The following is a 26,158-nucleotide window of genomic DNA, read 5'->3' as shown; positions in this document are numbered from 1 at the left end:
CAGCAGAGTACAGCTTCCCTTAAAGGGCCGGTGTCCTTTCTACACTTTACCACTCTCCACCGGTATTATTATTTCTCCGCTCTCAAGTTCTACATTTCAGTTCATATTTCATCGCTCCCAAGTTCATTTATTATTTAACTGGTTACAGCCAGTATCCACTCCGTGCTAACAACAGTCTGGTTCCAGCCAGTATCCACAGCAGCTGTTTTATCTTCAGCAACCCAGCTTTTCCTGGAACACCAGCTGGCACAATCCTGGGTTATCTCCATTGCTACAGTCGGGCCTGGTAAGGACTTTCCATCTAGAAGATCATAAGAACTATCTCACACTACCAGTGCCCTGTGGCTCCTGCCATCCTGTAGTACCCAGGAACTGTATTTATTCTTTGCTGACTTTTACGTTTTCTTTTACTGCTGCTGTGTTGCGGAGTTGTCATAATAAACATCATTGACTTTTATCCAAGTTGTCGTGGTCACGCCTTCGGGCAGTTATTATTCATGTTACTTACATGTCCAGGGGTCTGATACAACCTCCCAGGTTCCGGTACATCTCAGCCCCTACAACTGAGGCTGCCTCCCGTCAGCTCAGGCCCTCAGTTGTGACAGTAAGCACTGACCTAATGAATCCAGCCGGAGACCAGGATCAAGCGGCCAGGCCGATGCAAGAACTGGCAGCCCGACTAGAACATCAGGAGGCTGCACAGGGCCACATCATCTGCTGTCTCCAGGATCTCTCTACTCGGCTGGATGGGATTCAGACAACTCTCCGTGGATCAGGCGCGTCTGGTGCGTCAACCACAGTGACTCCAGCTATAACCCCACCCACCTTACCCATTTCTGCTCCACGTCTTCATCTTCCAACGCCAGCAAAATTTGACGGATCTCCAAGATTCTGCAGGGGATTTCTCAACCAGTGTGAGATTCAGTTTGAGCTACAACCTGGCAATTTTCCCAGTGACCGTACAAAAATTGCCTACATTATTTCTCTTCTCAGTGGCTCAGCCCTTGATTGGGCATCACCGTTATGGGAGAGGTCTGACACCCTGCTATCTTCCTACACTGCCTTTGTGTCAACATTCAGGCGCATCTTCGACGAGCCAGGCCGGGTAACCTCAGCTTCATCCGAGATTCTCCGTTTACGCCAGGGGTCACGTACTGTAGGACAATATCTGATACAGTTCCAGATCCTGGCATCCGAACTGGCATGGAACGACGAGGCCCTGTATGCTGCATTCTGGCATGGCTTATCTGAGCGTATTAAAGATGAGTTAGCTACCAGAGACTTACCTTCTAAGTTAGATGAGCTAATCTCACTCTGCACGAAAGTTGATTTACGTTTCAGAGAGAGAGCAACTGAGCGTGGAAGATCATCTGCTCCAAAATCTTCTGCTCCTCCTCCTCGTCAACTGTCACCATCTAAAGATGAGCCCATGCAACTTGGCCGTTCCCGTTTAACTCCTGCTGAGCGCCGAAGACGTCTCTCCGAGTTTCTCTGTCTCTATTGTGCAGCTCCGTCTCACACCATTAATGCCTGTCCCAAACGTCCGGGAAACTCCAAATCCTAGCTCGCCAAGGAGAGGGCCGGCTAGGAGTAATGATCTCCTCTCCATCTCCTCAAGATTGTAATCTCCCAGTCTCGCTTCAAGTTGCTCAACGTTATCGGAACGTCATTGCCCTCCTTGATTCCGGAGCAGCTGGGAACTTTATTACCGAAGCCTATGTTAAACGGTGGTCCCTACCCACCGAGAGACTTCCTTCGTCCATTTCTTTAACTGCCGTGGATGGCAGCAAAATTTTTGATGCAGTCATTTCTTTAAGGACTCTACCAGTTCGTCTGAGAGTGGGAGTTCTTCATTCCGAACTTATTTCTTTTTTAGTGATTCCAAGAGCCACACATCCTGTGGTCCTGGGCCTTCCATGGCTCCGTCTTCACAATCCTACAATTGATTGGACGACTACGCAAATCCTGGCATGGGGTTCCTCCTGTGCTGAGACATGTTTGTTTAAAGTATTGCCTGTCTGTTCTTCCTCCCCCAGGTCGTCTGATGTTCCACCTCCTCCATATCAAGATTTCACGGATGTGTTCAGTAAAGCTTCTGCTGATATCCTTCCTCCTCATAGAGAATGGGACTGTCCGATTGATCTCGTTCCAGGGAAGGTTCCACCTCGAGGCCGAACTTATCCGTTGTCTCTGCCTGAGACGCATTCTATGGAGGAATATATTAAAGAGAACCTAGCAAAGGGGTTCATTCGACCTTCTTCTTCTCCAGCCGGCGCAGGCTTCTTTTTTGTAAAAAAGAAAGATGGTGGTCTGCGGCCGTGCATCGACTACAGAGGTTTGAACGACATTACCATCAAGAACCGTTATCCTTTACCCCTGATTACTGAGCTCTTTGACAGAGTTAGCGGAGCTACCATCTTTACAAAGCTGGACTTGCGAGGTGCATACAATCTCATCCGGATCCGTGAGGGTGACGAGTGGAAGACCGCCTTTAACACCCGTGACGGACATTATGAGTACCTTGTCATGCCCTTCGGATTGAGCAATGCTCCAGCTGTCTTCCAGCATTTTGTCAATGAGATCTTCAGAGACATTCTATACCGTCATGTCGTGGTCTATCTAGACGATATCCTCATTTTTGCCAACGATTTAGAGGAACATCGTTTTTGGGTTAAAGAGGTTCTGTCCCGTCTCCGTGTCAATCATCTCTATTGCAAATTAGAAAAATGCGTCTTTGAAGTCAAGTCCATTCCGTTTCTAGGGTACATTGTGTCCGGTTCCGGACTAGAGATGGATCCTGAGAAACTACAAGCAATCCAAAATTGGCCGGTACCCTTAACCCTCAAAGGGGTCCAGAGGTTCTTAGGGTTCGCCAACTATTACCGAAAGTTTATACGAGACTTTTCCCCCATTGTGGCGCCTATTACTGCTTTCACTAAGAAGGGTGCTAACCCGTCCAAGTGGTCTGAAGAAGCCATGCAAGCATTTCATCTTTTAAAACAAAGGTTCATCTCTGCGCCTGTTCTGAAACAGCCTGACATCGACTCTCCTTTCATCTTAGAGGTGGATGCCTCCTCCGTTGGAGTAGGAGCGGTGTTATCTCAGAGGGCTAAAGATGGCCATTTACACCCTTGCAGTTTCTTCTCCCGGAAGTTCTCCCCAGCTGAGCGCAACTATGCCATTGGCGACCAGGAGTTGCTAGCCATCAAGCTCGCTCTAGAAGAGTGGAGGTATCTGTTGGAGGGAGCTTCTCATTCAATCACCATACTTACAGACCACAAGAACCTTTTATACCTGAAGGGCGCACAATGTCTCAACCCTCGTCAGGCCAGATGGGCACTTTTCTTTTCCAGGTTCGACTTTAAACTCCAGTTCTGTCCGGGCTCTCAGAATCGCAAGGCCGATGCCCTTTCCCGCTCATGGGAGCAAGAAAATGAGTCAGAGTCTTCAGACAAGCATCCTATTATAAATCCGTTGGCATTCTCCACGGTAGGGATGGACTCTACGCCCCCATCAGTGAAACGTTTTGTGAAGCCGATGCTAAGGAAGAAGCTCATGCATTGGGCCCATGCTTCCCGTTTTGCCGGACATACAGGTATCCAAAAAACCCTGGAGTTTATCTCTAGGTCCTATTGGTGGCCAACTCTGAAAAAGGACGTCTTGGAGTTTATTGCATCTTGCCCAAAGTGTGCCCAACATAAAGTATCCCGTCAGTCGCCTGCGGGGCAACTGGTTCCACTATCCGTTCCCCGTCGACCATGGACCCACTTGTCGATGGATTTCATTACAGACTTACCCATGTGCAACAAGTTCAATACCATCTGGGTGGTAGTTGACCGGTTCACCAAGATGGCACACTTCATTCCTCTCACCGGTCTTCCGTCAGCTTCCAAGTTGGCTCAAGTATTCATACAAGAGATCTTCCGACTCCACGGTCTTCCTGAAGAAATTATCTCAGATCGAGGAGTTCAATTCACAGCCAAATTCTGGCGAAGTTTATGTCAAGTCCTCCAAGTCAAGCTAAAGTTTTCCACGGCTTACCATCCTCAGACCAATGGTCAAACCGAGAGGGTGAATCAGGACTTGGAGGCCTTCCTCCGCATCTATGTGTCCTCCTCTCAAGATGACTGGGTTCAATTACTTCCCTGGGCCGAGTTCTGTCATAACAACCAGTATCATTCTTCATCTGCTTCAACACCATTCTTCACTAACTTTGGATTCCACCCTAAAGTTCCTGAGTTCCAACCGCTTCCAGCAACTTCTGTTCCCGCAGTGGATATCACCTTGCATCAGTTTGCCAATATCTGGAAGAGCGTACGATCAGCTCTGCTCAAGGCATCGTTCAGGTACAAGAAGTTTGCGGATAAGAAGCGTCGAGCAGTTCCTGCTCTCAAGGTGGGTGATCGGGTATGGTTATCCACGAAGAATTTGAGGTTAAGAGTTCCCAGTATGAAGTTTGCACCTCGCTATATCGGTCCTTTCAAGATTGAACAAGTCATCAATCCTGTTGCTTACAGACTCCAGTTGCCTCCCTTCTTAAAAATACCCAGGACATTCCATGTTTCCCTGTTGAAACCGCTGATCTTGAATCGGTTTCATTCCTCACTTCCTCCAACTCCGAAAGTCCAAACTCAACGAGGCGTTGAGTATGAAGTGGCCAAGATCCTGGACTCACGTCACCGTTACGGTCAACTACAGTATCTTATTGACTGGAAGGGTTACGGCCCTGAGGAACGTTCATGGACCAATGCTTCTGATGTCCATGCTCCTGCCTTGGTCCGGAGATTCCATTCCAAGTTTCCTCAAAAGCCAAAGAAGTGTCCTGGGGCCACTCCTAAAGGGGGGGGTGCTGTCACGATCCGGGTATCTGGACGCCATTTCTTACCCATCAGATGCCTCCTAAGGCTGGCTCAGCGCTCCAGGACCGGATCCCATCTGTTATCCTAATGTTCACATTCCTGCATCCTCTCCTGTCTCTCTGAGACGCTGTCACAGTAACGCCTTATTACATCTGGCATGGCGTCTCCCGCGGCCTCCGCCGCCGTCCCTGAGCTTCTGCATGCAGAGTGTCAGAGTGGCGATTACGTCAGCCGCGGCCTCCGCTGTGTCCGCGTGGTTGGATGTGCACTTGTCAGCCTGGCGTCTCCTGTCTCCAGTGGCCGGCGCCGCCATTACTGTTTTCATTACCACATGGATTACAAACCAAACTTCCCTCCAAGTGTCTGCATGGGCGCAGCCATCTTGGATTCTGTCAGCTGATCATTTCCTCCAATCTGTTGTCAGTATTGTTAATCTGCATAATTGCCTAGCCAATCCCTTCCTTGCTGCAGGTATAAATACACTGTGCCTGAGCAAGGAAGGCGTCAGTGCTTTGGTTGTCAAACCTAGTTCCTGTTTGTCTCTCTCCTGTGATTGTCTTCCAGGTTCCAGCTCCTGTCTCAAGACTTCCACCATAGAGACCCGCACCAGCATTCCACCTGCGGTGTAGCCTGACTCTCCAATCCATTGTGGATTCATCTGTTTCCAGCTACAACATTACCTGCTTCCAGCTCAGCTTCCAGCAGAGTACAGCTTCCCTTAAAGGGCCGGTGTCCTTTCTACACTTTACCACTCTCCACCGGTATTATTATTTCTCCGCTCTCAAGTTCTACATTTCAGTTCATATTTCATCGCTCCCAAGTTCATTTATTATTTAACTGGTTCCAGCCAGTATCCACTCCGTGCTAACAACAGTCTGGTTCCAGCCAGTATCCACAGCAGCTGTTTTATCTTCAGCAACCCAGCTTTTCCTGGAACACCAGCTGGCACAATCCTGGGTTATCTCCATTGCTACAGTCGGGCCTGGTAAGGACTTTCCATCTAGAAGATCATAAGAACTATCTCACACTACCAGTGCCCTGTGGCTCCTGCCATCCTGTAGTACCCAGGAACTGTATTTATTCTTTGCTGACTTTTACGTTTTCTTTTACTGCTGCTGTGTTGCGGAGTTGTCATAATAAACATCATTGACTTTTATCCAAGTTGTCGTGGTCACGCCTTCGGGCAGTTATTATTCATGTTACTTACATGTCCAGGGGTCTGATACAACCTCCCAGGTTCCGGTACATCTCAGCCCCTACAACTGAGGCTGCCTCCCGTCAGCTCAGGCCCTCAGTTGTGACACAGACTATCAATTCACTAGGAACAAGTGACATCATTGAGACACAAGGGACACTCTGCAGCCTGTGGCAAGGTCACAAGTGAAATATCCCTGCAACCAATCACTTTGCTTCATTTAACAGAACTCAAACCATCTGTTCTAAACATGCTCAAATTATTGTGATACTGAATGATGAAAAATGTGCTCTGATGCTATACAAAAGTTCATTAATAAGATACAATGTAACTATTCAAATGTGTGCTGTATTTTTTTAAAGACGTTTATAAAAGTTTACTTTTCATTCCTGTCTTACACGTTAGTGAGTGAATCCAGTCCTTTGAAGACATCCTTTGGAAGAGATTGCAGGTTGTTATTGGCCAGGCTCCTGTAAAGCAAGTGGAATAGCAACATTACATAAAGGTCATAGAATAGACTTTAGCAGCTAACAACTGACATGATAATTAGTATACAATGTACAAATAAATTTCTTATCAGATATTTATTACAATGTTGAAACAACACCTAAAAAGCCTCATCATATTCATTTGAAACATAGAATTTGATGGCAGATAAGAACCAAATGGCCTATCCAGTCTGCCTTTTAGGGTTAGAGTATAAAGGTTAGAGGTTAAAGGATTAGGGTTAGTTTAGGTTAGGGTATTTCGGATAGGGTATTAGGGTTGGTTTAGTGGTTAGGGCAGGGGTATCTACTGCTGTAAGGTTAATTGTCCACAACGACGATTACTCACAGTGAATACAGTGCTCTGGCTAGATAGATAGATAGATAGATAGATAGATAGATAGATAGATAGATAGATAGATAGATAGATAGATAGAATGTATCAATAAGTAAATAAGCTAGGAGCATTCAGTGATTGTGGGTACACTATTTAGAAGTAATTTATATGTCATGCTTGCAACAGTGTGGGAAATGTTTCAAAGCTTGGAGAGAAATAAAGTAGAGAGAGATGAAATACCAACTAATCAGCTCCTGACATTTTTTAAACAGCCTGTAACATGGCAGTTAGGAGCTGATTAGTTGGTACTTTATCTCTCTCCACTTTATTACTCTCCAAGGCTTTATACATCTCTCCCCCCCCCCTTATTCGGTGTATGAATATTGAGTTGCTGCCCACTTAGCTCCCATTTATTTGTAAGTGGAGATGCAACTTAGACGTGTACAAATCTGAATCTCCCAAAGTTGCTCATAGCTGTGTATGTTACCTTGTATGTCCTGGTTTTATATAGGATTTATTGTACCGAATGTCTGGTGCTATAGATTTTTGTAGCACATTCAAGGTTGACTGGCCCACTGGGGTACAGGGAAACCCCAGGTAGGCCCCTCTACCTGAGGGCCCACCCCCTTCTCTCCGGATCAGATTTCAGTCTGTGCACATGAATTACACATTATACATATGTTATATTATACTGCGCAGGACTATACATTTTCTACAGAGGTAAATTATCATGCATGAATGGAATATATTTATAAAGGGGCCCAGACCATACATTCTCTAATGGTTAGCCAAACCTCTATGTTGGCTAGCCACACTCCCTCTGGAGACTGGCCACACCCCTAAGCATGGGCCTGTACCACTGCATTCCCCTGGTGGGCCCTTCATGCCGCAGTCCGACACTGAGCACATTATAGATGATGATGTATGTGTGTACCTTAATAGCTACATTTGGATGCAAGAGAAGAAGGAAAAAGGCTCATTACAGGCAGAACACCATCTAGGTGTAATGTAAACTCAGTTACAAGCTTTGCTTTATTTGCTTTGACAAGAGGCAGGATCAATACAGATACCTTTGCTGCTGTAACAAGGCATATGCTCTTGGTAAAGGTGTGGAATGCCTGTGCTGCACACTTCTGATTGGCTGGCATCCAGTAAGACAGGGAACCCCTTTCTAGCTAACAGGTGACTTGAACCATCGAACCTTCCGCAGCCTTTTACATACAATAAAGCAGGTACTGTAGGTTTACTACATTCTTGTGAGGAATAGTGAATTGTTTTTTTTTTCTTCTGTTTTTTTGTCAAACTGACAGACCTGGTTCCTTTTAGAAAGTGTTAGAAGCCTTAAACCTTTCATTATCCACACTCCAGTCACACCTCCATGTTCCATCCGTTTTCTCTTAATCTTTCTTTACCTGCGGAGGCTAAACATTCCGTGGGTTAATACTTATGAGTCATAAGTCTTTCCTGGCTGCTCACACAGTGATAGCTGGCCTCCCTTCCAGTGGTTACACAAAGCAGATATTATTTATGGTAATTTACCTTATAAACCTTTCATGATTTATGAGTTTTATGCATGTTCCTTGTTCCCTGTCCTTGGCCACAACCCTTCTATTAACAGTGTACCTTGCGCCATACTAGATACACATCTATATACAGTATGCTGCCAAACTGACAAGCTCTGGCCGCTTTTTGAAAAGCTTCATGTCTCCCAAATTCCACCCACAGGACAGCCTCATGAATGTAGATCATACCACAGAAGTCATTGCTAGGCCCAGGACTTAAACCACATGTGTGGAACTTTCTGTTCTGCACTGTGCACTTTGATGGTCTAAAGACGCACAAGACAGATTTCCACAGGCACCTGGTGCTGTAAATGGGCAACTCATTTTGAAAGAAATTGGCCACAGCATTAGTATAAGATGCAGAGGGATGTAGTTGGTATCCCGGCGCTCGGGATCCAGACAGTCAAAATGCCTGCGGCGGAATCTGGGACACCTGTCATGCCGACATTACAACAGGCGGAATCCCGAACTGAGGTTAGGGTTAGGCTGCGGGAGGAGGGTTATGTTTAGGCTGCAGGGAAGGAGGGTTAGGCTGCAAGGGTGGTATTTAGTATGCCGGCTGTTGGGATCTCGGCGCTCAGTATATTGGTGCCGAAATCCCGACACCCGGCATGCCGACAACTATTCTCCCTCTTGGGGGTCCATGACCCCCCTGGAGGGAGAATAAATATGCACCGCCGTGCCCACAGTGTGGCGAGTGCAGCAATCCCACAAGGGACTCATTTGCGTTCGCCCTGCCGGCATGCCGGCGGTCGGGATCTCGGTGCCGGTATGCTGGGTGTCGGGATCCAGGCCGCCGGCATAACATACTACACCTGGCTGCAAGGAGGGAGGGTTAGGGTTAGGCTGCGGGAACCGAGGGTTAGGTTTAGGCTGTGTTATGCTGACATCCCAACAGGCCGAATCCCGAACTGAGGTTAAGGTTAGGCTGCGGGAGGAGGGTTAGGTTTAGGCTGCACGGGGAGGGTTATGTTTAGGCTGCAGGGAGGGAGGGTTAGCCTGCAAGGAGGGTTAGGGTTAGGCTGCGGGGAGAGAAGGTTAAGGTTAGGCTGCGTGAGGAGGGTTAGGTTTAGGCTGCACGGGGAGGGTTATGTTTAGGCTGCAGGGAGGGAGGGTTAGCCTGCAAGGAGGGTTAGGGTTAGGCTGCGGGGAGAGAAGGTTAAGGTTAGGCTGCGTGAACCGGGGGTTAGGTTTAGGCTGTGGGGAAGAAGGGTTAGGACGAGGGAAAGGATTACGCTTAGCTACCTCCTGCACCTATGTCTGCATTTAAAACAGTTGGGATGCCAGGGTTGGTATTATGACCTCAGTCATCACACCTGCTGGCATCCTCTACCCAACTCGATACAGACACTGCTGTGGTAAAACCATTTACATAGATTGGTGTGGAACCAAGGCTTTTTATGCGCGCATCCAGTGGACTATGGATATTACCTCCAATGAGTTTTTTAGCTTAACCACTTGCCTGGCATAAATGTATGTGACCGCAGCCAGGAGTGCGTTACCTGGCCACCACTGAGTAATACTGTATGTAGGTGTTACTCAGCGAATACGTGCAGATATTGTAATGGGGAGATTTTATACACTGTAGAAGTAATCACCAGATAATGAAAGAAAATTAGATGTTTGCCTGTATTAGAGACACTTGATGCTAAAATTATGTCAACTTTTTAATTGCATACAGATGTAGCCATGCTCATCTTACTGCTATGCGACATGCTGCATGGTGTGCCAGGCTGTGACTATTCGCAGCCTGCAAATTCTCAATTAATTCCATTAGTAATTAATGGAAGGATTTCCAGCTGCAAATAGTGGCATTCTGGCATGCCAGGCAGAAAGTTGTGCTGCAGCATGCTGTATCACAGCAAAGATGAGCATGGCTACTTTTGTGTGACGCCACTCATCAACAATGTTGTCAGCCAACGTAGATAATGCTGTACAGCAGTGGTTGCCAACCTCGGGTCTCAAGGAGCACTAACAGGTGCCTGTCTAGGGCCCATTGGGTCTCAAGGGTCCCCATAAATATATCCTGGCCATCCAAACCATTCCCCGAGGTGCATTGCGTGACTACCGCGTGACATCATGATGCCATGCGTACCTGCCTGCACTCCCAGAGTTCCACCGTCTGCACTGTGCATCGGAGGGAAGGGCCCGCCACTGCCCCAACACAGTAGCAGCTGCCAGTATCCAGCAGCAAGGGACAGAGGCAGAGTCAGACTGGCAGCCAGTCAGTTACTGGCTGAGTGAGGAATCGTGATCTGGATGACAGTCACACAGACTCAGAGTGCAGCAGGCAGGTACCATGTAAACAACCAACAATAAATATTATTACCTAAGTTCAGGGCCGGGCTGCCCATCTGGCACTTTTGGCAAATGGTGGTGGGCCGGTCCTGTCACACAGAGAGCAGGGCAGGCAGCGTGCAGCGCATCTTCCGGCTCTCTGGTCTGGCCACTCCCCCCCACCCCCGTCTCCATGGAAATGGAGGCGTGCCATGAGTCCACGCCCCCCATCTCCATGGAAATGGATGCGTGCTGCGAGTCCACACCCCCCCTGACTCACAGCACGCCCCCCGTCGGTAGTGTCCGCGCACCCCCTTTCACAGCGTGCGCACCCCTGTCATGTGCGCGCACCGAAGGCCCCCGATTTCGGCCCCCAGTCTCTGCTTAAGTTACTATATAATGATTGAATAATGTAAGATTTATTTTTATAGTAGGTGGGGAGTGGACAGGACTTCCAAGTATATTTTAATTCATCATAATCATGATATTATTAGTATTAGTACATCAATTCAGGAAGATGGCTCATGTACCAATTTTTCTTATGTTTGGTACTTAGAATATACTGGTAATATAAGGCAGTCTGTCCACTCCCTACCTACCGTACAAAATACATTCTATAGTGTACTTATAAAAAAGGCTGTGGGGGCTGTCTGCCTGTATGCTTATGCAGACATCTTAATTTAAATGGGTAGTCAGTGTCTAGCTTGTGAAATGACCCTAGCTCCCTGGGCAGGCACCTTGCAGTCTGGAAACCATTGTTACATGTCATGTGCCACTAAGATGAACACAGTCACGAACATTATTGTGCATGTACCCTTACCCACCACACCAGCAGCTCTTTGTGTCCACACCACAGCCCCCCCTGCAGATACCACCTCGCAGTGGTCTTCTAATACCTAGCTCTCTTTGAGATCAGGCTTGTTTGCGTGCTGTATGTCTGGAGTAATGGGGAGAGCCGGGCCTCAATCTTTATAGTACTAACAGTACTGAGAGTGAAAATTTAGGGATAGGGTATTGGGATTAGGTTACGGATTTGGATTAGGCTATCAGGATAGGGTATTAAGGTTGATGCAGCAGATTGGGTTAGGGTAAATTTAGGGGTTGGGGTATTAGGGATAGGGTATTAGGGTTTATCAGTTTGGGATACGGGTTAGTGTTAGGGTGAGGTTTGAGGTTAGGGTCAGGATTATAGTAGGGGTGCTATGCATACATGATTTACCAGTACTAAGGGGCAGATTTATCGTATCCCCTGTTATGATTGATAAATGGTGCTCCAGCCAAGCAGCTCCTGTCATGTGTTTGAAAAATGACTCGTTAGGAGCTGATTGTCTGCAGCACCATTAATCATTCATAATGAGTGCTAAATCTGCCCCTTAATATCTTTGGGTAGATTCAGACCCAGACCCAGAGTATACAGTTTTCAACTGCTGTGAAAGGTGGAACTGCAGTCTCCTTTGCACACTCCTCTATACACAGAGATCCTGCCCAGTCCAAGAAATACAAGGTCCTGAACCAATATTCCTAAGGATTCAGCCCAGCGATTTACTAGGGACTAGTGACAATGTTGTTAACCAATGTTCTTTGATAGGATGAGAAATGTTTGGACACACAAAATGGTTTTATCCACTGTATGTGGGCGACTGGTTTACTTTAAATGTGACCCAGGTTTTAAGTCTACCCACAAGGGCCTGATTCAGATTTGTGCACAATGCCAATGTTCACGCAACTGAGCGATTATCGGTAGACTGCGCACATGCCAAGGTACTCTAGCGATACCACATGCAACCAGCAACAAAAATATAGTGCTATGGATTGTTTGAGGGAAGAGGGCCCCCAAACCGGTATCTTGCCTAGGGCCATATTAGGTCTAAATCCAGTTCTGATAACAGTTCCTGTTTTCCAGGTCACCTGGGGATTTTTCAAAAGTGACAGTTGGTGATACACAGCGCACCTGCCGGGTTACCTGGAAAACGTGACCTGTTAGTGCTCCTTGAGGACTGAGTTTGGGAACCATTGCTGTACAGGAATCAGTATATAATTATAAATAAACGGTTTAAAATAAAGACAAATTATTATTAAACAGACTGCCCCAGGACAGAGGTACTCTATCCTGGAATGATAGTAGGATATGTCTTAACTATAGTGGATTTTAGGATTGGTACATACTACAACACAGAGCATGGCATGATCAAAACTAAAACAACTCAATATGCCAAACTCTTCCAGGCTACAGTAAGGTGAATTAAATGCACCCCACATAGTGGTGAGGAATATAACAACTAGTGAACACCTGATTTACCTTAACTATAGATGCTATGGAGCCACACACACTCCCTTCTGGCACCTGAAACAATTTACCATCCCACTCACTCCACCTAAATTGCCAATTTAAGACTTACTATTGTACCAAATCTGCACTGACGGGGACCAGGGGTGGTTGTGTCCTTTTGGCTGCCTTATTCTAGCTCTGTATGTGTCTATCCTGTCTCTGGGGGTCATTCCGAGTTGATCGCACACTGCAACTTTTTGTTGCCCGTGCGATCAACTAGACGCCGCCTATGGGGGAGTGTATTTTTGCATAGCAAGGCTGCGATCGCTTGTGCAGTCCTGCTATGCAAAAAAGTTTTGTGCAGAACAAGACCAGGGTAAGAGTTACTTACCCCTGTGCGATCAATCTAGCGTTGCAGGTCCTGGAATTGACGTCAGACATCCGCCCTCCAAGCGCCTGGACACGCCCCGAAACGCCTTCCCCCTGTCAATCTTCTTGCGATCGCTGCAGCAATTGCTTTCTTCGTACTGCTTATCGTTGCTCGCTGGGCAATGATGCGCCTGCCGCGCATGCGCAGAACCGACCCTTTCACACGGGTCGGAATGACCCCCTATGTACAGGAGAATGCAAAGACTCTTGCACAGTGCCGGAGTATGTGCAATGTGCCGTGCTGCAGTATCTTTGTGAATACATAGCCAAGCTAGAATAGGAAGGAGGCAGCTGATTGAACATCAGCAAATCTTGGTGTAAGGTGTGCAGAACCGGGCATCCGTTATAGATACGTCACTCTCTGTTTAGGGTCTCTTGAGGGCTGGGTATGGGAAACACTGTGGAAAGCTACATTGCTGACAGAAGGGATGAGTCTGAGGACAAGGAAGATGCCCATAGGTCATGCATTAATGACTCCATGTAAACACAGGAAAGGATGCCGATTGGTCAGCATTAGGATCCAAGAAAGAGTTTTAAGTATGAAACCATGAAATATTGAATATGTGTACTGAAACCATGAGCTGAAGAGGAAGCACTGCAAAGGCAAACAGCTGACTTAGATCAGGGGCTTTAATTATTACAGTATTGACTAATAATTTAAATAACTTCCACTGCTCCTTTTTAGGCAAATATATGGAAATATTTAATAACATTTTGTGTGAAATATTTAAGTACATTTTGTTTGCATATTCTATGAAAATCACCAGACAGTTCCGCTATTAATACATTATGAGCCAATAAAGGTACAACACAGTACTGTTCTGGGGATGACAGATTTCCAACTGGTACCTGGGACCGATTGTGAAAACCACTGTGAGAATTGCACTGTAAGGCTGGAGAAAAGAAAAGCAGCTTCCCTGAGTGGCCAGGAGAGGGAGCTAGCGCACATTACAAAAAATTTGTAGGAAAATCTGAAATCGTGTTTTTGTGCAAACACAGATTTACGTGATTGCAGTTTATTTACTAAAATACCTGTTTAACTGTACACTGTAAAGGAACCTTGTATACTCGAAAAATGTACTACTGCAGCTGCTTGTGTGTGATAGGAAAGGGGTGCAATATTTTATATTTACATAGGAAATAAGTTAAATTAGAATCAATTATTAGTATTTATTTATACAAGGGTTCTGTAGCACCATACAAGGCGATAAAACAGACAACAAATATAAGGGCTAATACAGTCAGGATAGATAGATAGATAGATAGATAGATAGATAGATAGATAAGTGAGCTTTTAGCGTAATTAATCTCTCACGCACATTCATTTTTAAGTGGGAGAGGAGTACGGTCAATGATAAATAAAGGTTTCCCCTGTGGACATAACTTATCGATGTTCAGTTCCTGGTACGTATGCCCCAATATTCAGCATGTGACTGGTAATAGAAACAGGCTTGCTATAGCGACATGGAGACTCTCTATTCCAGCAGTCTACCAGACACAGCAATATAACTGTAATAGTAAGTGCATATATTGATTTGTTTATAGAGCAATAAACCACGTGTGGCCTACAGAGATATATTTCTTCATGTATTGGAGCTGAACATCAGGTGTAATAGTATTCTATTCCAATACATGGGGTAGCCATAACTGGACATGGTTACCACCAGATATGGCTACCGCTGGTCATACTAGGCGCCGTAACTAGAGGTGTGCAAGAGGTGCCATCATTGCAGACCCTTGGCCCCCCCGAACTGGCTAGCAGGATGACTGGAACTGGAACAGCACGTTGTAGCCAGTATCTCTGCTGCTGTACTGCTGTCCAGCTGCACAGAATGTCTTTAAAACGCTCCGGTCAGTGCCTCACTGCTCCTGTCATGGCACTCCAGTGCATCCACTCCCTTGGGGTGCAGATTTTTGCTCACTGGAGGGGATGGCAGCGGCACACTGAAGCCCTGTTACAGGGCTGATAGCCTCTAATGACGAAGGGATGAGGCTTTTAAGGGATTGATAAATAGAACCCAAAAAGTAGCTCTTTTGGGCAATATAATACATATAGTTCTTGTATGGCAATTTTGTTCACACATAATAAATATGCCTCTAAAGGCCCCTGATGATTAAGTATCCAACTCAGGGTGAGTTGGGGCAATGAATACTAAAGTACCGGAGCCTGGAGGATTTATAGAGAGGGGTTTCCATATGCTTTATGTTAGAGAGAGTGGACCAGTCCATGAAGAGGCCAAAATTAGCATTTAACAAGCTTCGAATATTAAGTATCCAAGTACCATGAAGGGAACACAGTAGATATGTCCTATTTCTGACAGCAGCCCTAGCCCTCATATGAGTATGGCGTTATCCTATAGTAGGCTATAGGCTACTAAATCATCATTTTTATTCCCCCCTTCCTGGGAACGCATGCGATAGCGAAGGCTGCTCATGCGCAGTGTGCACTGGAGACCCGAAACAGGAAGCAGTGTGATAGCTCTTCGCCAGGACAGGCTCTCATCGAGGCCTTCAACTGGCGAGTGATTCTTAGTAAATTTGCGTGAAAATATTAATTTAAACTTTGTGAAAATGCACTAAAAATGCAGATTGTGATAAATATGCTGTGTAGTACAGCATACTGTAAGTAATACATCAGACGGGCCGAGTGATCACGATAAGTGATTAGACCATCTCGGATTAATGGGTTTTTTTTCAGTGTTTGGGAAGCATTTCACAATCCAAGTGCCCTGCCCTGTGGAACATTGGATCCAGTCTCTGTGTCCCTGGGAGCAGCAGAAAAACAGACCCCGGACATATGTGAACACATTGGTCTCCTTAAGCTGGGTGCACACTGGCCGATATATATCGGCCGTTCAAGTGAACCAGTAACATCACTGATGCCCGTATTTATCAAGCCTTGGAGACTGATAAATTGCACGGTGATAAAGTACAAACCAATCAGCTTCTACAGTAACTGTCCTTTTTCAAACACAGCAGGTAACATGGCAATTAGTAGCTGATTAGCTGGTACTTTATCACCATGCAATTTATCACTCTCCAAGGCTTGATAAATCTGGGCCTTAGTATAGAGCCCATCATTTCACTAGGAACCAGTAACATCAATGAGTATGGACCCCATCATGTCACTAGGAACCAGTAACATCACAGAGTATAGAGCCCATCATGTCACTAGGAACCAGTAACATCACAGAGTATGGAGCCCATCATTTCACTAGGAACCAGTGCCATCACTGAGTATGGAGCCCATCATGTCACTAGGAACCAGTAACATCACAGAGTATAGAGCCCATCATGTCACTAGGAACCAGTAACATCACAGAGTATAGAGCCCATCATGTCACTAGGAACCAGTAACATCACTGAGTATGGAGCCCGGTCATGTCACTAGGAACCAGTAACATCACTGAGTATGGAGCCCATCATGTCACTAGGAACCAGTAACATCACAGAGTATAGAGCCCATCATGTCACTAGGAACCAGTAACATCACTGAGTGTGGAGCCCATAATGTCACTAGAAACCAGTAACATCACTGAGTATAGAGCCCATCATGTCACTAGGAACCAGTAACATCACAGAGTATAGAGCCCATCATGTCACTAGGAACCAGTAACATCACAGAGTATGGAGCCCATCATTTCACTAGGAACCAGTGCCATCACTGAGTATAGAGCCCATAATGTCACTAGGAACCAGTAACATCACAGAGTATAGAGCCCATCATGTCACTAGGAACCAGTAACATCACAGAGTATGGAGCCCATCATTTCACTAGGAACCAGTGCCATCACTGAGTATGGAGCCCATCATGTCACTAGGAACCAGTAACATCACAGAGTATAGAGCCCATCATGTCACTAGGAACCAGTAACATCACAGAGTATGGAGCCCATCATTTCACTAGGAACCAGTGCCATCACTGAGTATGGAGCCCATCATGTCACTAGGAACCAGTAACATCACTGAGTGTGGAGCCCATAATGTCACTAGAAACCAGTAACATCACTGAGTATAGAGCCCATCATGTCACTAGGAACCAGTAACATCACAGAGTATAGAGCCCATCATGTCACTAGGAACCAGTAACATCACAGAGTATGAAGCCCATCATTTCACTAGGAACCAGTGCCATCACTGAGTATAGAGCCCATCATGTCACTAGGAACCAGTAACATCACAGAGTATGGAGCCCATCATGTCACTAGGAACCAGTAATATCACAGAGTATGGAGCCCATCATGTCACTAGGAACCAGTAATATCACAGAGTATGGAGCCCATCATGTCACTAGGAACCAGTAACATCACTGAGTATGGAGCCCATCATGTCACTAGGAACCAGTAATATCACTGAGTATGGAGCCCGGTCATGTCACTAGGAACCAGTAACATCACAGAGTATAGAGCCCATCATGTCACTAGGAACCAGTTACATCACTGAGTGTGGAGCCCATCATGTCACTAGGAACCAGTAACATCACTGAGTGTGGAGCCCATAATGTCACTAGGAACCAGTAACATCACAGAGTATAGAGCCCATCATGTCACTAGGAACCAGTAACATCACAGCGTAAAGAGCCCATCATGTCACTAGGAACCAGTAACATCACAGAGTATGGAGCCCATCATGTCACTAGGAACCAGTAACATCACAGAGTATGGAGCCCATCATGTCACTAGGAACCAGTAACATCACTGAGTATGGAGCCCATCATGTCACTAGGAACCAGTAACATCACTGAGTATGGAGCCCATCATGTCACTAGGAACCAGTAACATCACTGAGTATGGAGCCCATCATGTCACTAGGAACCAGTAACATCACCGAGTATGGAGCCCGGTCATGTCACTAGGAACCAGTAACATCACAGAGTATAGAGCCCATCATGTCACTAGGAACCAGTAACATCACAGAGTATGGAGCCCATCATTTCACTAGGAACCAGTGCCATCACTGAGTATGGAGCCCATCATGTCACTAGGAACCAGTAACATCACTGAGTATGAAGCCCATCATGTCACTAGAAACCAGTAACATCACTGAGTATGGAGCCCGGTCATGTCACTAGAAACCAGTAACATCACAGAGTATGGAGCCCGTCATGTCACTAGGAACCAGTAACATCACAGAGTATGGAGCCCATCATGTCACTAGGAACCAGTAACATCACAGAGTATGGAGCCCATCATTTCACTAGGAACCAGTAACATCACTGAGTATGGAGCCCATCATGTCACTAGGAACCAGTAACATCACAGAGTATAGAGCCCATCATGTCACTAGGAACCAGTAACATCACAGAGTATAGAGCCCATCATGTCACTAGGAACCAGTAACATCACTGAGTGTGGAGCCCATAATGTCACTAGAAACCAGTAACATCACTGAGTATGGAGCCCATCATGTCACTAGGAACCAGTAACATCACAGAGTATGAAGCCCATCATTTCGCTAGGAACCAGTAACATCACTGAGTATGGAGCCCATCATGTCAGTAGGAACCAGTAACATCACAGAGTATGAAGCCCATCATTTCACTAGGAATCAGTAACATTACTGAGTATGAAGCCCATCATGTCACTAGGAACCAGTAACATCACAGAGTATAGAGCCCATCATGTCACTAGGAACCAGTAACATCACAGAGTATGGAGCCCATCATTTCACTAGGAACCAGTAACATCACTGAGTATGGAGCCCATCATGTCACTAGGAACCAGTAACATCACTGAGTATGGAGCCCATCATGTCACTAGGAACCAGTAACATCACAGAGTATAGAGCCCATCATGTCACTAGGAACCAGTAACATCACAAAGTATGGAGCCCATCATTTCACTAGGAACCAGTAACATCACTGAGTATGGAGCCCATCATGTCACTAGGAACCAGTAATATCACAGAGTATGGAGCCCATCATGTCACTAGGAACCAGTAACATCACAGAGTATAGAGCCCATCATGTCACTAGGAACCAGTAACATCACAGAGTATGGAGCCCATCATGTCACTAGGAACCAGTAACATCACAGAGTATGGAGCCCATCATGTCACTAGGAACCAGTAACATCACAGAGTATAGAGCCCATCATGTCACTAGGAACCAGTAACATCACAAAGTATGGAGCCCATCATTTCACTAGGAACCAGTAACATCACTGAGTATGGAGCCCATTATGTCACTAGGAACCAGTAATATCACAGAATATGGAGCCCGTCATGTCACTAGGAACCAGTAATATCACAGAGTATGGAGCCCATCATGTCACTAGGAACCAGTAACATCACAGAGTATGGAGCCTGTCATGTCACTAGGAACCAGTAACATCACAGAGTATAGAGCCCATCATGTCACTAGGAACCAGTAACATCACAGAGTATAGAGCCCATCATGTCACTAGAAAGCAGGAATATTGCTGAGAATGCAGCCAATCATTTCATTAGGAACCGTTTTACATCACTGAGAATGTAGCCTATTACTTCACTTGGAACTAGTGGCATCACTGTGAATGCAACCTATAACTTTACTAAGAACATCTATGTATCCTACCAATATACTTGGACCCAGTATCATCACTGAGAATGTAGCCCATCATTTCATTAAGAACCAGTGATATCAAAGGCATTTGATACCCCAATAAGGGAAATGCCACGTCAAGAAAATTCTCTTACATGCAGATTTATTAACTGTCAATGAGATAACAGACCTTTTGAGAATAAGCAGTGCTGCCCAAGTTACATATATAGGCTTGTCAGTCATATCTAAGGATACACAAAAATAAATCTGCCATTCACACAAAAGTGACCTAGAACCAAGGGGTGCCTTCTATTTTGTATTGCCTTCAATCTTTATAACTCGACCTTGTGCATTAGTGTAGCGACAGTAATATATTTTCCTTTCACAAATCCCATATTGCCTCTGATAAATACTACTTTGTTATACTGTTACACCCACCTACAGTATATCAATTCTGAATTTCTGTTCCCACGTTTTTTAAGCAGGCAAATGAAACAAAACAGTCTACTGCATTGAGCATTGTTCTCCCGTGAAAGGCCTTTCATTAAAACATTTGCAATTCTGTGGAATCAATGTTACAGTAGATTTGGAGACTTGGAAAATACAAGTTCATGCACAGTATTAGATTAGTGTCTCCCAATATTGCTCGAGTCTAAACCTTGACCAAGACTCCAATCAGGTTACCAGGACAAATGCAAGTATTTCTGTATTTACCTCCCAACCCTTCAAAATGCCCCAAAATAGGAACAAAGGTCCTGGTCGCAAGATGGCAGGAGAGTACCCTGAAAGTGAAACTGTCCAGCCAAGATCTTAACAGTTGGATATATAGAATGTAACAAGACCTACTTTTTTAAATATATGTTGTGGATCTTTAAAATGAATTGATATTCCAGATGTGTTACACAAAATACACAAGCCTTTGTTTCTGCACTTTAGCAAGATAATGTTAATAATCCAGCAACTGTAGCAATGCATTACATTTGAGATTAAACTTCAGCATGAGTATCTAGCCATATGACATCATTATTTTCCTTGCATTCGTGGCAGATTAAATGATAAGGCTGTTCTGTCAATCTTTATATGTTGTTTTACAGATGGAGAAGAGTTTATTGCAGAATATGTCACTGGTTTCTTTCGACATCCGTAATTTGTTTAGCTTTGAATAGCTCAGTATATTCAGTGAAAATGTTAAGTGCTAAAAATATAATCTTCCATAATTTGGAGTTTCTTTCAAAATCGCAGCCGCTCCTATAATGCTGCATATGCATTTTTTCCAATGCAATCACCAAGATAAGGATTAAGGTTGGTTAGGAAAAGAAGATGTCACAGCGGTATCTTATTAGTCAGATTTGATTAGTGGTAATGTTAAGAATTGAATTAAGGTTTAGGGTTAGGATTTGTATTACTGTTTAATATAAACGGTTGGGGTTTTTTGTTCTTGGGGCCTAATCAAGGTTGATTGCAAAACAAAATTTTCCTGTAATGGGCAGTGCACCATGGGGGTAATTCCAAGTTGATCGCAGCAGGAATTTTTTTTGCAGTTGGGCAAAACCATGTGCACTGCTGGGGGGGCAGATATAACATTTGCAGAGAGAGTTAGATTTGGGTGGGTTATTTTGTTTCTGTGCAGGGTAAATACTGGCTGCTTTACTTTTACACTGCAATTTAGATTGCAGATTTAACTCACCACACCCAAATCTATCTCTCTCTGCACATGTTATATCTGCCTACCCTGCAGTGCACATGGTTTTGCCCAACTGCTAACAAAAATCCTGCTGCGATCAACTTGGAATTACCCCCCATGTGCAGTGCAGGTAGGGCAGATATAACATGTGCAGAGAGAGTTAGATTTGGGTGTGTTATATTGTTTCTGTGCAGGGTAAATACTGTCTGCTTTGTTTTTACACTGCAATTTAGATTTCAGTTTGAACACACCCCACCGAAATCTAACTCTCTCTGCACATGTTATATCTGCACCCCTCCCCCCCTGCAGTGCACATAGTTTTGCCTATTAGAGGAAAATGTTGTTTTGCAATCAACCTTGAATTAGGCCCTTGGTACGGTTTGAAATTACAAGTAGGCTTTCTACTAATGTTTGCGTTTAGTATTTAGGTTCCAATTAAAGTTTAGTGCTAGAGGTCAGGTTTGAGTTAGGCTTCACCCTTAGAGGATTGCTGTCAATACAGTATGTGAGTTTAGGGTTTTGCTTTTGGAAGTGTTAAGGGGCCAGATGTGATGACGCCCAAGTTCGGTGGCCTTGCGGGACGCCGGACAAACTCAGACTTATTTTAAAGGGGCAATCACTTACATGGCAAAAGGGGAATCACTTACAAGGGAAAACCATGCCTTGTAAGTGATTGCCACTTTAAAATAATGTCCAAGTTCGTCCAGCATCCCGCATAGCCGCCGTACTCGGGCATTATTCCATCTGGCCCAAGATTTGGGGGTTTTATAACATTTAAATGAACAATTACAGCGACATTAAAGGTTTAGAATTCGGCTAACAGTTACAGCTTCTCTTGACATTTAGGCTTATGGCTTATCTAGGGATTACTATTTAACTTAGGTATTGACGTTATGATTTAACTTTATATTAGTATTTATTTTAAGGATTGAGTCAGGGTTGTGGTTAGGGGTTGGCTTTGGTTTTTTGAGGATTTGAGGTTTGAGGTAAGAGCCTCTAATAAGATTTAGGGGTAAATTTACCAATTGTCAACTTTGCTTTTGTAGTCTTTTTCATCGGTTTTGCAATCCGCCCATTTACTAAAGGCAAAACCAATGGAAAAAGACCAAATGACTGACTTTAGAACACGTTAGAATATCAGACCAACACTCAATTCTTTACATAAAAAAAAGTATACAAACTGCAGATTTATTAAGCATCCACTTGCAAAACGACCACACACTGACCATAATACAATGACAAACCCACCCAACCATAGACCTTGCTTGTGGGAGGCGAGTTTGGGCGAATATGATCTGTGCAGGCTTTGTTTGCTTAATATGAATAGAAATAATTACAATCAGGAAAATAAAAATGCCTTTGAGCCTGGGTTGGTGAAAGTTGCAACACTCTGACCAATCAGCATACCCCATTCATTCCTATGGAGAGTGACTGGCAGTTATTTTGTTTTGCCAATAGTCAGGAGGCTATGTGGAATGAAGAGGACGTGATGCCTTCATATTCTAAGTAGTTAATTTGAGAAAGAGGGTTGTGTCTGTGCGTGCGTGTGTGTGTGTGGCGGGGGGGTTATTTAATAAAAGACTTCCCCATTCAGTGTCTGTGTCATATCTTATGTTTAATATTTTTTTTACAGGTGCCACAGGGCCCTTAACGTCCAGCCATGCTGGCTCTTGAAGTTCAAAAAGTTCCATCATTCCAGGGAAGACCTGCTGAGACCTATATGCCACCTGTAAAATACAATATTAATTAACCTTATTTACCTATTACCCCCACAACCAAAGCCCAGAGGGTACGGAGAACAGCCCTGAGCTTCCAACCCAGGGCTGGCTGTCCTTGGAGAGGTGAGACCCATTTTTTGTTGAGAAGGCAGCACATCCCTGGGGATCCAACCCTGGTCTGACTAGTTTGGGGCTGGTTGCCTTTATGTCAGGAGGACCCCACACTGTGTGTGCCCCTGCTATAACGTCAGCCTCCCAGCTGGTTTAGCCTAGTGCTGCTTATTGGAACTCAGGGAACCCTATACCGTTGTCCCCCTATTTTTTCAATACCAGTCTATGCTCAGACGTCTGAGGCTGGTTATGGATTTGGGGAGTAACCCTTCACATTTTCTTTTTTCTTTTTTACCATTTATAAACAATTTAAGCAAACAAAGCCTGCATCCTAGTTATCTGTGCAGGGTATCCCATCCGCTCAAATTGACGGCGGGTTTGCCATCGTGTCTGCTGTACTACAGGGGGCTAAAATCCAACAGGTATTGGAATTGGATTTAAAAGTTTTTAAGACTGCAATCCAACATCGATACTCATTTGTTTCAAACAGACCAGCAAACCCGATGTTTAGTAAATGTACCCCTTAGTTTGTTGAGGTATGGGTGAAGACTTTAGATGCTGTATTACTGCCTAATTAGTGATAATTGACCCCACTGGCACCATTGGTAAAACTGGAAATCAGTTTCCACAAAGTCTTCCGCGTTAGTTCAATACTTACAGGTGGATCAAAGATTTCAGTCCACGAAATGCATTTCTTGAAATTGATTTTATTTTGTTGTTTTCTATGAACCTAAAAAGACAAATAAAAAAGTTTGTTAATCTGCAAAAGATTTACGCAGTAGTGATCTGGCAACACTTAGCCAGGGGGGCCCAGCAGAAGAAAACACCCAGTACATTAATAATAGCCCGTCCCATACACACAGACACACACAAACGTTTACAATAATGAGTTAATGCTCTACTGGATGCCATAATAACAACAATAATGGATGACATGAAGATCCCAGGACACAACAGTTCTAGGTCCCCTTGCAGCCCTTCCCTGAGTATCTGTCCTTTGTGCACAACCAAGTTATATTCTAATATTGCCATGTTGAATTGAGAACTACTGAGGGTTTTAAAATCAAAATTTTTTATTTTATTTTAAATAGTTATATGGGTTTTAGATATGCTATATAATTATTCCAGGTGCAGATTATGTAAATATATTTTTTATTTTTTTGTCGATGATGCAAAAGGGCACTGCAGTAGAAGGGTTGGGAGGGGGGACATCATGCAAGATGCAAGAAGCAGGATGAGATCACCATGCGTCTCACTATGAAATCACCAATATCAGCGGCATAACTCAAATAAGAGCACTGTATTTGTCTATATGAGACATGACACGGGTGTGATAAGGTAGACCAGCACCTCCACAATGCTAGCCACTGTGCTTCACCGTAATAGGTTACAAGTCACAGAAACTTTTATGCTCTGCATCAAAAATTAAACAGCATTAATGAATAAGGCATGAAAAGTGGATGCAGCTCTGCTGTTGGTTTTGGTAAATAGTGCTGTATATATGAGTTATAATGATGGTAATGGCTCTGTGCTTATACTTACAAGTACTCTAGGTGAGGAAGGCCAGTAAATGCATCATCTCTGATTGCATCAAAAGTGTTTGAAGTGAACAGTCTGCATAAGTATAACACATAAAAATTAGGACAAGGAAGAGAAAGCGTTTTTTGTTTTATTTATGAACGGATAAATTAATCAGTAAAAGGAACTTATCGTCAAACAATGTGTTATGGGAAGATCACGTTAAAAGCAGGCATTAGAGCGCATTACAGCTCTTAAGATGGGTGATACACATGTTTGGAAAAGGATCTTTCACTGCTAGGTCAACTGTTACTGTTGCATAATATTCTACTGCTGTTGCCGGGTGTATACAGCCTTTGGGATCGGAGACTGATTAATGATACAGGATGTGGCCAATCAGATTGTACATCTAATAAATGTATACGACTCGGCAACAGGATGTATTTTCGGCATGCATGTTTACTAAAAGCTACATAATACTTTGTGCGATATAACAAAAAGAGCGACAGACATTGCGGATGGATCTTGGTAAGTTTTTACACTGTGCATGCTTCTGTGCCAAGCGTTCTCAGCTACAGTATGAACGACTATGCAGGACCATCTTAAAACATTGCAGGCCCTGGGCAAAGCAATGCACTGGGGCCCTGCACTACCGTTAACGGGAACCAATAAAAAAAAAAAAACATAACATACCCTTCCTGCGGTCCTGCACCATCTCTCCACATGCTTCCATACAGTGAATGGCTGTCAGCACTCTGATTGGTGGACAGCACCAGCCAGCCACCAATCAGCATGCTGACAGCCATTCACTGTTTGGCTGCTCGCACGGCCGCAGCCACACTGGCAGCGTTCGATATAGAGTCCCTCCAGCGCCGCCTCTCTGAATGGGTCCCTTAGCGCCACAACTCCCTCTCCTCCTCCTCCCCCCCCCCCCCACACGACGCGCTGTCAGGTCTCCACCGGCGCCTGTCTCCCGCCTGCGCCGCCGCCTCTGCAGGGGACTAATGTGTAATAAGGGGGACTGTCTGCCGTAATGTGTACTAAGGGGGACTGTCTCCGTAATGTGTAATAAGGGGGACGATGTCTGCCGTAATGTGTAATAAGGGGACGCTGAATGCCGTAATGTGTAAAAAGGGGTCGCTGTCTGCCGTAATGTGTAATAAGGGGGACTGTCTGCCGTAATGTGTAATAAGG

At 44.8% G+C, this 26,158-nt stretch overlaps 1 protein-coding gene across 2 annotated transcripts in view; it reads right to left on the bottom strand.

The window, feature by feature from the left end:
- The window catches only part of LGI1 (leucine rich glioma inactivated 1), a 60,616-nt gene that overhangs the window by 10,809 nt on the left and 23,649 nt on the right, over positions 1 to 26,158 (bottom strand). The window contains exons 3-5 of one of the 2 annotated variants that reach the window (XM_063962083.1): positions 24,989 to 25,060; positions 24,105 to 24,176; positions 6,453 to 6,524 (exon numbers count right to left, since the gene is read on the bottom strand). In XM_063962083.1, the coding sequence (XP_063818153.1) occupies positions 6,453 to 6,524; positions 24,105 to 24,176; positions 24,989 to 25,060 (216 nt within the window). The remainder of the gene's footprint in view (positions 1 to 6,452; positions 6,525 to 24,104; positions 24,177 to 24,988; positions 25,061 to 26,158) is intronic. The other variant, XM_063962084.1, reaches the window with a different exon arrangement.

The sequence above is a fragment of the Pseudophryne corroboree genome, chromosome 3, assembly GCF_028390025.1.
Source record: "Pseudophryne corroboree isolate aPseCor3 chromosome 3, aPseCor3.hap2, whole genome shotgun sequence".
NCBI lineage: Eukaryota > Metazoa > Chordata > Amphibia > Anura > Myobatrachidae > Pseudophryne > Pseudophryne corroboree.
The sequence above is the reverse complement of the archived record's forward strand: the minus strand, read 5'-3'. Positions and strand labels throughout refer to the sequence as shown.